The sequence below is a fragment of the Corvus moneduloides genome, chromosome 24 (genome assembly GCF_009650955.1).
Source record: "Corvus moneduloides isolate bCorMon1 chromosome 24, bCorMon1.pri, whole genome shotgun sequence".
In the NCBI taxonomy this organism is placed as follows: domain Eukaryota; kingdom Metazoa; phylum Chordata; class Aves; order Passeriformes; family Corvidae; genus Corvus; species Corvus moneduloides.
Window position 1 is genome coordinate 5,280,106 of NC_045499.1, and position 11,972 is coordinate 5,292,077.

Sequence of the window (11,972 nt, forward strand, 5' to 3'; positions counted from 1 at the left end):
TTCCAGCAGCCCTTTTGAATTCCATCTGAGGAGTTGTTTTCATCTAAACGTCCCCAAACTATCCGAGGCAGCACAGAGGGATCTTTGTGGCTCCCAGGAGAGCCGAGGGAGGGCTGCAGAGAGCCTGAGCTGGCCCGGGGCAAGAAAAACAAAGAAATCTCCAACTAAAAATCCCCTTTTCTGCCTGGCAAAGCAGGATCTGGGAAGAAGATGCAGGCCAGGCGTTTCTTGGCCGAAATTTGGGGGAAAAAGGGGATGTCCCACACATAAATAGGGAATTTCTGTCCTTTCAGAGGGCGCTGGGAGCCAGCAAGGCACTAAAATTGCCCCGATCTTGTTAGGACAGGCTTAAATTTAGGTTTATCAAATGTATTTCCAGCTGGGCCTTCACTTTTTGCTCAATTCCTGTATCCAGAACAGAACTCCCTGGATGTTTCCTTGCTCAGGTGTGGAGCTCCTGCTCGTACTCGGGCGAGAACAGAGCCTCTCTCTGCACTTAATTTCTGTTTAGGAATTAATTAACTGGGAGCTGCCTCCCACCTTCCTGCTCCGGACAGGCTCAGGACTGAGTTTAGCTCCTGTTTTCTTTTAAAAAGTCCTAAATCCAGCTTTGAAAAAACCTAAACCATCGCTTCCCATGAGTTAAAACTGAGTTTAGCTCCTGTTTTCTTTTAAAAGACCTAAACCCAGCTTTGAAAAGACCTAAACTGTCACTTCCTGTGATTTCAAACATTCCTGTGCTTGAGAATCGGCTTTGGCAGGGCCAGAAAGGGACCAGGGCAGTGCCACCCCAAACTCTGCACGGACCAGGGCAGGGACAGTGGCAGTGCCACCCCAAACTCCCCATGGACCAGGCAGGGACAGTGGCAGTGCCACCCCAACCTCCCCACGGACCAGGGCAGGGACAGTGGCAGTGCCACCCCAAACTCTGCACGGACCAGGGCAGGGACAGTGGCAGTGCCACCCCAACCTCCCCATGGACCAGGGCAGGGACAGTGGCAGTGCCACCCCAACCTCCCCATGGACCAGGGCAGGGACAGTGGCAGTGCCACCCCAAACTCTGCACGGACCAGGGCAGGGACAGTGGCAGTGCCACCCCAAATTCCCCACAGACCAGGGCAGGGACAGTGGCAGTGCCACCCCAAATTCCACACGGACCAGGGCAGGGACAGTGGCAGTGCCACCCCAACCTCCCCATGGACCAGGCAGGGACAGTGGCAGTGCCACCCCAACCTCCCCATGGACCAGGGCAGGGACAATGGCAGTGCCACCCCAAACTCTGCACAGACCAGGGCAGGGACAGTGGCAGTGCCACCCCAAATTCCCCATGGACCAGGGCAGGGACAGTGGCAGTGCCACCCCAAATTCCCCATGGACCAGGGCAGGGACAATGGCAGTGCCACCCCAAACTCTGCACAGACCAGGGCAGGGACAGTGGCAGTGCCACCCCAAATTCCACACGGACCATGGCAGGGACAGTGGCAGTGCCACCCCAAATTCCCCACAGACCACGGCAGGGACAGTGGCAGTGCCACCCCAACCTCCCCACAGACCAGGGCAGGGACAGTGGCAGTGCCACCCCAAATTCCCCACAGACCAGGGCAGGGACAGTGGCAGTGCCACCCCAAATTCCCCACAGACCACAGCAGGGACAGTGGCAGTGCCACCCCAACCTCCCCACAGACCACGGCAGGGACAGTGGCAGTGCCACCCCAAACTCCCCACGGACCAGGGCAGGGACAGTGGCAGTGCCACCCCAAATTCCACACGGACCATGGCAGGGACAGTGGCAGTGCCACCCCAACCTCCCCACAGACCACGGCAGGGACAGTGGCAGTGCCACCCCAACCTCCCCACGGACCAAGGCAGGGACAGTGGCAGTGCCACCCCAACCTCCCCACAGACCACGGCAGGGACAGTGGCAGTGCCACCCCAAACTCCCCATGGACCAGGGCAGGGACAGTGGCAGTGCCACCCCAAACTCCCCACAGACCAGGGCAGGGACAGTGGCAGTGCCACCCCAAATTCCCCACAGACCAGGGCAGGGACAATGGCAGTGCCACCCCAAACTCTGCACAGACCAGGGCAGGGACAGTGGCAGTGCCACCCCAAATTCCCCACGGACCAGGGCAGGGACAGTGGCAGTGCCACCCCAAATTCCCCATGGACCAGGCAGGGACAGTGGCAGTGCCACCCCAAATTCCACACGGACCAGGGCAGGGACAGTGGCAGTGCCACCCCAAACTCCCCATGGACCAGGGCAGGGACAGTGGCAGTGCCACCCCAACCTCCCCATGGACCAGGGCAGGGACAGTGGCAGTGCCACCCCAAACTCCCCATGGACCAGGGCAGGGACAGTGGCAGTGCCACCCCAACCTCCCCACGGACCAAGGCAGGGACAGTGGCAGTGCCACCCCAAATTCCCCACAGACCAGGGCAGGGACAGTGGCAGTGCCACCCCAAACTCCCCATGGACCAGGGCAGGGACAGTGGCAGTGCCACCCCAACCTCCCCACGGACCAGGGCAGGGACAGTGGCAGTGCCACCCCAAACTCTGCACAGACCAGGGCAGGGACAGTGGCAGTGCCACCCCAACCTCCCCACAGACCAGGGCAGGGACAGTGGCAGTGCCACCCCAAATTCCACACGGACCAGGGCAGGGACAGTGGCAGTGCCACCCCAAATTCCCCACACACCACGGCAGGGACAGTGGCAGTGCCACCCCAAATTCCCCACGGACCAGGGCAGGGACAGTGGCAGTGCCACCCCAAATTCCCCATGGACCAGGGCAGGGACAGTGGCAGTGCCACCCCAAACTCTGCACAGACCACGGCAGGGACAGTGGCAGTGCCACCCTTACCTTGAGCAGCGCGCAGGGCAGCATCACCTCCAGCTCGGCCGCCCTCTGCGCGGGATCCTCGGCGTCCGCAGCCACCTGCAGGTCCTCCTCGGGGATGGTGTCCCAGTGCCCGCTGTGCGCCGCCAGCGCCTGCACCAGCTCGTACTGCCCGGGCAGTGCCAGGCTGAGCCGCGTCTGCGCCCCGTGCGTGAAGCGGACGCGCCGCCGCCCGCAGCGCTCCTCGCTGCCGCCCTGGGCGCCGGGCAGCAGGCGCTGGCCCAGCAGGGCGTTCAGCAGGCCGCCCTTGGCGTTGCAGTTCTGGCCCAGGATCAGCAGGCACGGCTGCCAGCTCACCGAGCGCTGCAGCTGCTCCTCCTCGTGCCGCGGGAACGAGACGGGGCCTGCGGGGGGGACGGGGCGTTAGGGCGGCGTGGGAGAGGGGGCACAGCGGGACCGGTGCCCCGCAGCCCCGGCACGAGCCCCGGGAGGAAGGGAATGTGCTGCTGGATGCTGAAGTGCCCGCTGTGCCAGCGCGGGGGTGCACGGCGGGGCCGTGGCCGGAGAGCCCTCAAAAGAATTCAGCATTGTCACGGGATCCCGGAATGAAGCAGGATGGAAAAGAGCTTTGAGATCATCGAGTCCAACCTAGGAATCACGAAATCCCAGAATCCCAAAATCGTGGAATCCCAGAATCCCAAAATCACGGAAACCCAGAATCCCAGAGTGAACCAGATTGGAAAAGACCTTTGAGATCATCGAGTCCAGCCCATGAATCACGAAAACATGGAATCCCAGAATCCCAAAATCACGGAATCCCAGAATCCCAGAATCACAAAATCCCAGAATGAACCAGGTTGGAAAAGACCTTTGAGATCATCAAGTCCAGCCCATGAATCACGAAAACATGGAATCCCAGAATCCCACAATCACAGAATCAACCATGGAATCCCAGAATCCCAAAATCATGGAATCCCAGAATCCCACAATCACAGAATCAACCATGGAATCCCAGAATCCCAAAATCACGGAATCCCAGAATTCCAGAATGAACCAGGTTGGAAAAGACCTTTGAGATCATCAAGTCCAACATAGGAATCACGAAAACATGGAATCCCAGAATCCCACAATCACAGAATCAACCATGGAATCCCAGAATCCCAAAATCACGGAATCCCAGAATTCCAGAATGAACCAGGTTGGAAAAGACCTTTGAGATCATCAAGTCCAACACAGGAATCACGAAAACATGGAATCCCAGAATCCCACAATCACAGAATCAACCATGGAATCCCAGAATCCCAAAATCATGGAATCCCAGAATCCCACAATCACGGAATCCCAGAATTCCAGAATGAACCAGGTTGGAAAAGACCTTTGAGATCATCAAGTCCAACATAGGAATCACGAAAACATGGAATCCCAGAATCCCACAATCACAGAATCAACCATGGAATCCCAGAATCCCAAAATCACGGAATCATGGAATCAATCACAGAATCCCAGAATTGCAAAAATCCCAAAATCCTGGAATGAACCAGGTTGGAAAAGACCTTTGAGATCATCAAGTCCAGCCCATGAATCACGAAAACATGGAATCCCAGAATCCCAAAATCCTGGAATCCCAAAATCCTGGAATCAATCACGGCATCCCAGAATCCCACAATCCCAGAATCCCAGAATCCCAGAATCACAGCATCCTGGAATCCCACAATCACGGAATCCCACAATCACGGAATCCCACAATCAATCACGGCATCCCAGAATCCCAAAATCAATCCCAGAATGAACCAGGTTGGAAAAGACCTCCGAGATCATCATGCCCAACCCAGCCAACGGGCTGGGACGGTTCCCTGGTGTTCCAGGAGGCCCAACGGGGTTTAGGGCCGCTCCCCAAAGGATTTAAGGCCGCTCCCCAAAGGATTTAAGGCCGCTCCCCAAAGGATTTAAGGCCGCTCCCCAACAGGGTTCAGGCTCGGCTGTACAGAACGTTCCTGCCCCACGTCAGAAATATTCAGCCAAGCACGGATCAGCGACAGTTCCACCCCCACTCCCAAACACCCGGCACTTCCCAAGGGTCCCGCTGCACCAAAATCCAGGACCGTGGCTATGAAAAAGCAGGAAACCCTCCAGGGATTGGGGGGGGGGGGAAAGGGAAAATGGCAAAATTCCTTCTGCACAGCAGCAGAGAAGAGCGAGGCTGCTGAGAGGAGCTGCAGGAGGAGCAGCAGCAATTCCCTGGGACGAACAGGATCCTCTGGGAAGAGGCAGCATTCCAGCAGCCCGGGAAGGGATGAGCCCCGGGGAAGGCACTCTGCCGACAGCCAGAAGGTTCTGGAGCAGCCTCAAACCCAACCAACTTCCCTCCCTGGCAGCTCCAACAATAAATAAACACCTTCCCTGAGCTGGCACAGTTTGCCAGGGACTGGTTTTGAGAGGAGGAAAGGAAATTACTCAACAGCTGCCGCTTTTGCAGAGCTCCCTGTAATCACCCTCCTTACTCACCTTCCCTCTCTGCAGCATCGCCGACGAGGAATTCCAGGGGCAGTGGCATGGAACAACTCCCTGCACTCAGCCGGCTGCGGTAATTCAGGCTCAGGAGTGAGTTTAGCTCCTGATTTCTTTTTTAAAAAGTCCTAAATCCAGCTTTGAAAAGACCTAAACCCAGCTTTGAAAAGACCTAAACCCAGCTTTGAAATTCAGCTTTTCAAAGACCTAAACCCAGCATTACCTCGTGCCCAGCAGCAGAACAACTCTGACAGCACCAAAAGCATGGACACCAACAAATTCCTCATCTGCTTCAGGAACACGAAATTCCAGGGGCACACAGCCCAGGAATGAAGAGAGAAACGGGAAATGGAGCCTCCAGTCCCTAAAAATTCCCATTTTGAGAGCTACAAAGCACCAGGACGGCCCCGATACCGGCAGGAACAGCAGGGGTTTTACGGGGAAGGTGCTGCTCCACCAGGGCTGTTAAAATTCCTTCCATGAGTCACTTTCTGGCAGCCCAAAGGGCCTCAGCCCCAGGAAAACAGGATCCTCCCCTCCACCAGGATCCTCCTCACACTCCAAACCCAGTTAAAGCGATCCTACCACACCTCCTGCTCCTCGGCCTGACAGTTTAATCACTCCGGTTTAATTAAACACAGCCAAATTTGGAGCAGCGCTTTGGGTAGTCTTAGACCAGCCTAAAGCTTAACACCCTGCCTAAGGTTTGCCTTCCCCTCAAACAGGATTTTGGAAGAGTTTTTCCACTCTGAAACGAAGGAAAAACCCTCTTTGCGGCTCAGCAAAGCCCTGTCCTGCACCTCTGGCCCACACGAGCGCAGATCTGCGCCCCGAATTCCCCCTAAATCTGGGAATGGTGAAGGGAGGAATCGCTGCTTGAAGTGTGATTTTTGGAACACACCGAGCAACCCAAGGGGCTGGAAGGATCTGGAAAAATCCCCCAAGCAGCACATCCCAGCCCTCGTCTGCGGGAAGAGGGATGGCTTTGATCTGGGGACGTCCATCGGATCCTCCCCTGGGATTCAGACTCCCAAGCATGAAAAAAGCGATTCAGGGAGGGCTGTGCAGGCAGAGCCTCTTCTCTGTCGAGGTTTTTGAAGGGAAAAGAGGCAGCAGAGATTCCTCTCCTCATTCCAGGCAATTTGTGGATCCTTAATTCCAGGGGGGAAAAAAAAAAAAATCGCGGAGCTACAGCAGCTTCATTGAAATGATTGAGGAATTGTTTATATGGATGTGTAAATGGAATCCTGGGATGGTTTGGGACACATTCCCCTATCCCAGCATGCTCCAAGCTGGCTTTGGACACTTCCAGGGATGAGGCAGCCACGGATTCTCTGGGAATTCCATCCCAGCCCTTCCCCAGCCTCACAGGCAGGAATTCCTTCCTATATCCCATCTAAACCTTCCCCTCCTTCAGCCCGAGTCCATTCCCTTTATCCACGTGAAAATTCCCTTTCCAGCCTTCTTGGAGCTCCTTTGGATACTGCAAAACTGCTCCAAGGTCCTCCCAAATCCATCTTTTCTCCAGGATCTGGGGTTAAAATCCTTTTAATCCAAGGTTAAAGATTAAAGGTTCAAACACCTTTCCTAAAGTGCTCCCAAATCCATCTTTTCTCCAGGATCCGGGGTTAAAATTCCTTTTAATCCAAGCTTAAAGGTTCAAACACCTTTCCCAAGGTGTTCCCAAATCCATCTTTTCTCCAGGATCCGGGGTTAAAATCCTTTTAATCCAAGGTTAAAGATTAAAGGTTCAAACACCTTTCCTAAAGTGCTCCCAAATCCATCTTTTCTCCAGGATCCGGGGTTAAAATTCCTTTTAATCCAAGCTTAAAGGTTCAAACACCTTTCCCAAGGTGTTCCCAAATCCATCTTTTCTCCAGGATCCGGGGTTAAAATCCTTTTAATCCAAGGTTAAAGATTAAAGGTTCAAACACCTTTCCCAAGGTGCTCCCAAATCCATCTTTTCTCCAGGACCCGGAGTTAAAATTCCTTTTAATCCAAGGTTAAAGATTCAACCCCCTTTCCTGCATTCCCACAGCCCACGATCAGCACGGACACGGATCCGGGCAGGGAAGGACCTGGCACAAAGCGGGATCAGAACTTCCCAAAGGGAGTGTTGTCCAACCATTCCTGAAGCTCTGGAAGGTTTGGAACAGTGACCATTCCATGGGGAGCCTTTTCCAGGGCCTGACCCCCCCCTCTGGGGGAACTTTTCCCTGATATCCACCCTCAGTTTCCTTGGGATCCTGTCAGAGGTCACGGGGAGTTTGAAGAGGAAACCACACAGATGTTCTGTGTTCTCATCCGTGGATTCCAACCCGCAGTTCCTGGAGGATCCCAGCACCCCCAAAGAGGAAGGAAAATCAGGGACTGAGCAGATCCTGACCCACATTAATTCCATGAATTCAGTGGGATTCCAGCCTGCAGTTCCTGGAGGATCACAGCACCTCAGAACCTCAAACAGGAAGGAAAATTAGGGATCAAGCAGATCCCAGAACCCCAAACAAGGATGAGAATCAGGGATCGAGCAGCTGCTGCCCCACAGTAACTCCATGAATTCAGTGGGATCCAGCCTGCAGTTCCTGGAGGATCCCAGCACCCCAAACAAGGATGAGAATCAGGGATCGAGCAGATCCCGCCCCACAGTAACTCCAAGAATTCCCAAAGGGATGGAGCGACATTCCCGTGCCCACAGGAGCCGTGCCAGGGCTCGGAGCCCGTGCTCCATCCCGGATCCGTGTGCTGGGATCGGCCATGTGACGAACACTTCAAACCCCAGCGCCGCGTGCATCCCATGAATTCCCCGGGATGAAAGGAGGCCTGTCCAGGGAACAAGGGCGGCTCTCACCAGGACTCCTCTCCAAATCCGCTCAAACGCTTGGAGAACAACCTCAGCTTGGATTTGTGGAATCTATGGAAGTTCTATTTGTGGAATCTATGGAAGTTCTAAGCGCTGCCTGATCCCTGTTCCAGCACTTTGATGGCCCCACACGTTGTTATCCCATTTTCCACGGTGCCCAAGGACAGCCAGACCCTGTTATCCCAAATATTGAGGGTTCCCCAAGGATTCCTTTCACCTCCCTGAGGAGTTATTCCACAAATCCCACCCCAGCCAAGCTCTCCGCTGCTCTCAAATCCAACTTTTGACTCCCAAAAGGAGCCGTGGTCTTCAGGGGATCCCGGTGCTGCCAGCTCGGCAGGAGAGGTTGGATTTATGGAATCTATGGAAGTTCTAAGCGCTGCCTGATCCCTGTTCCAGCACTTTGATGGCCCCACACGTTGTTATCCCATTTTCCACGGTGCCCAAGGACAGCCAGACCCTGTTATCCCAAATATTGAGGGTTTTCCAAGCATTGCTGCCATTTCTGAGCTGCTGCCGTGACTTCCAGCAGGCTTTGACCACCTCAGCACATTTGTACAGCCTGAGGTGGCCAAAGCCGGCCTGGAGCAAGCTGGGACAGCGGAATGTGTGGGGCTGGATGGGATTTAAGGTCCTTTCCAACCCAAACCAGTCTGGAATTCGAAACAAACCCGATTTAGTTCCACATCTGCACAGAGGTGTTAACTCCAGCAGAAAACAAATCCAAAGAATTCCAACTTCAGCCGCTCCAAAGGCTGCGGAACCAAATTCCATCCTCCGAAGCTCCTTGGGAAGTGCCGCCTTTCATCTCCCTGAGGAGTTATTCCACAAATCCCACCCCAACCAAGCTCTCCACTGCTCTCAAATCCAACTTTTGACCCCCAAAAGGAGCCCTGATCTTTAGGGGATCACAGTGATGCCAGCAGAGCAGTCACACCTGAACAGGACAGAGCCCTCAGTCAGCAGAGATCAGCAGGAAAACGCCTCCAAACCCTCTGGATAACTCCCTAAAAAATACATTTATTTAGGGAAGCTGAGCTCAGGGCTTTCCCCTATGACACAACATTAAGGGAAGCCCCAGTTGCTGCCCAAAACTCTGGGGGATTTTCTCAAAAATTCCTCAAACAAAGCAAAAGAAACCTGCAAACCCCTCAGGCTTCCAGGGCAGAGCGTTCAAACTGTTACAGAGCACTGGGAACAACCCCAATTAGCTGAAAATCACTTGATTTTTGGATTTTTCCTTAGTGCCTTGACCTATTTTATACTGCGAGCTCTTCATTCCAGCTTGGTTTTTACAGCTCCCCAAGAACCCAAAAACCTCGAGGATTGTCACAACCCTCGAGGAAAACATTCCCAAAAGGTAATTCCTGCCTGGGAAGAGCTGGAGCACAGACAGGATTCTGCTGACTCCCTCGGAAGGGCAGACAGAGCAAACAAGACTTTCCCTTCCCTCACAAACAGTAGCTGCAAGGCAGTGACTGCCCTGGGATTCCGCTGAGTTCTGCTACCAGGAGTAACCTCAGAGTAACCATCTTTGAGTGATGGATGGAGAGTCTGTCACCCTCCGAGCAGGGAAAGAGAGAAATAAAAGGATTTATTTGCTGCCTGAAGCGCCAGCCCTGGCTCTGCTGAGGGGTCAGGGCTGCTACTCAGCAGATACTCAGCAGATACTCAGCCCTGTTTGTGGCCAGAGCAGCTCAGGCTGCGTTGGGAAGCTGATCCAAAGGGAATTTGGATCAGCTCTGCAGGTGCCTCACAGGCAAACCCTTCCCGTCTGTTTGGTTTCCAAGACATCCACGTTTGCTCCCAGGGTTTATTTGCCCATTCCAAGCCCCGGGTGTTGTGTCCTGTCCACTCCACTCCGCATTTCCCTTTGTGTTGCACAAAACTCACCCTGCAGAAGTCCTTGGACAAAATTCCTCTCCCTTTGGTACCGCCTAGAGGGTGGATTCTGAGAAAAAGTCAAGGAAAACCGTGCTCCTTAAACCTTCTGACACCTAAAGATCTCCCCAGGGGAAGAAGGACACCTTCCACTATCCCAGTTTGATCCAAGCCCCGTCCAGCCTGGCCTTGGGCACTTCCAGGGATCCAGGGGCAGCCCCAGCTTCTCTGGGAATTCCATCCCAGGGCCTCACCACCCTCACAGGGAAGGATTTGTTCCCAAAATCCCATCTAGCCCTGCCCTCCGGCACTCCATCCCTTGGAAACCTTCCCTCTCTTTCTCATCAGTTCCTTCAGCTCACTCCAAATCCTTCTCTTCTCCAGGCGGAACAACCCCAAACTCCAACATCACAGGTTCACCTGTCCTGGCTCTGCCCCTTCCCAAAATCTCACTCCCCACCCAGCCCAGTGAGAGGGAGAAGCAGCCACTTCCCAAAATCCTGCTGGTGTTCCCAACACCTTCCCAGCTACAACTCCACAGCACCACAAGGGGAAAATTAACCCCAAGTCAGCCAGAAACACCCAGTGTTTTTTTTTAACACACAGACAGAAAAACTCAACACTTCAAACACAGAACCACAACTTGGGAGCACGAGACAAGCGGGGAGAAGAATCCTGGTCAAGTAGCCAAGAGATGACTCAGGAGGCGCTCAGGAATGAATGGAGATGATCTTTATGGGTGCTTCACGTCACACCAAACTCCTCTCACAAGACAGTCTTATGGGAAGACCAAGTCCTGCACGTGGCAGGAGAGGTCCCACCCGCAGCTCTTGTTTGTCAACAGCAGCAGATGACCAGAGAGCCGCTGAATGAAGCCACTCTTGGCACGCAACTCCGGGACAAGCAGGCCCCAGGGAACGCCAGCCCCTCATCCCACCCGCTCCAGGTGCTGCCTCTTCCCAGCCGCCCCTCCCTGCGGGGCTGCAGGTGGGGGTCAGGGAGAGGGTCCCCATCATCAAACCAAGGGATATCCTGAGCTGGAAGGGACCCACAGGGATCACGGATGCAGCTCCTGGCCCTGCCCAGACACCCCAAAATCCCACCCTGGGCATCCCTGGCAGCGCTGTCCAAGCGCTCCTGGAGCTCTGGCAGCCTCGGGGCCGTGCCCATTCCCTGGGGAGCCTGGGCAGTGCCCAGCACCCTCTGGGGGAAGAACATTTTCCTCATATCCTTGCTAAATCTCCCCTAAATCACCCCCTGCCCTCCACGCTTCACCCCAAGAAGCCTCTCACACCCTCAAGGCACTCCCAGCTCTGGAACCCCCATCGGAGACGCCGCGTCCGCCCCCACGCTGGACACTTCGCTGCGCACCGCAACCCCCACAAGCACCCCCAGAGACCTCCGCTCACCCCCACAGACCCCTCACCCTCACCCCTCCCACCCCGGCGAGGCCTCCCCGGCCCCGCCCGCTCCGCTCCCCGCCCGCCCCCGCCCCTTTCTCACCGCCGTCCCCGGGACCCCCATCCCCATCGGAGCGGGGGCCGTCGCCGGCGGGCGCCGAGGCGAAGGGGTGTCCCTGGGAGTGTTTGACGTCGCGGAAGAACCTCTTGGTCTCTCGCAGGTTGTGCTGCAGCCGCGCCAGGTGCCGGTTGTAGTGGCCGAAGGAGCGGCAGAGCTCCCGCACGGCCCCGGCGGCACCCCGCCATGACGGGGCCCCCTCGCCCTCCATGTCCTCCGAGTCCGCCCCGCTATCCCCTCCCCACCGCGGGCCGCACTCGGGCCCTGCCAGGGCTGCCGCCGATTCCGGGAGGAACCTCCCCGAGGTTTTCCTCGCCTCCCGACCCCCCCCACCCCCCCGCCCCTCCCGCCTCCCCGACCCCCGCGGCC

The 11,972-nt window shown here is 55.7% G+C and overlaps 1 protein-coding gene across 2 annotated transcripts in view; it reads right to left on the reverse strand.

Moving 5' to 3' along the window:
* The window catches only part of DSTYK (dual serine/threonine and tyrosine protein kinase), a 28,469-nt gene extending 16,561 nt beyond the window's left edge, over positions 1–11,908 (reverse strand). The window contains exons 1-2 of one of the 2 annotated variants that reach the window (XM_032132975.1): positions 11,589–11,908; positions 2,861–3,240 (exon numbers count right to left, since the gene is read on the reverse strand). In XM_032132975.1, coding sequence (XP_031988866.1) covers positions 2,861–3,240; positions 11,589–11,814 — 606 coding nt within the window. In that variant the 5' untranslated portion in view covers positions 11,815–11,908. Of the gene's footprint in view, positions 1–2,860; positions 3,241–5,341; positions 6,910–11,588 lie in introns of those variants that run through there. The other variant, XM_032132976.1, reaches the window with a different exon arrangement.
* Positions 11,909–11,972: the final 64 nt, after the last annotated feature.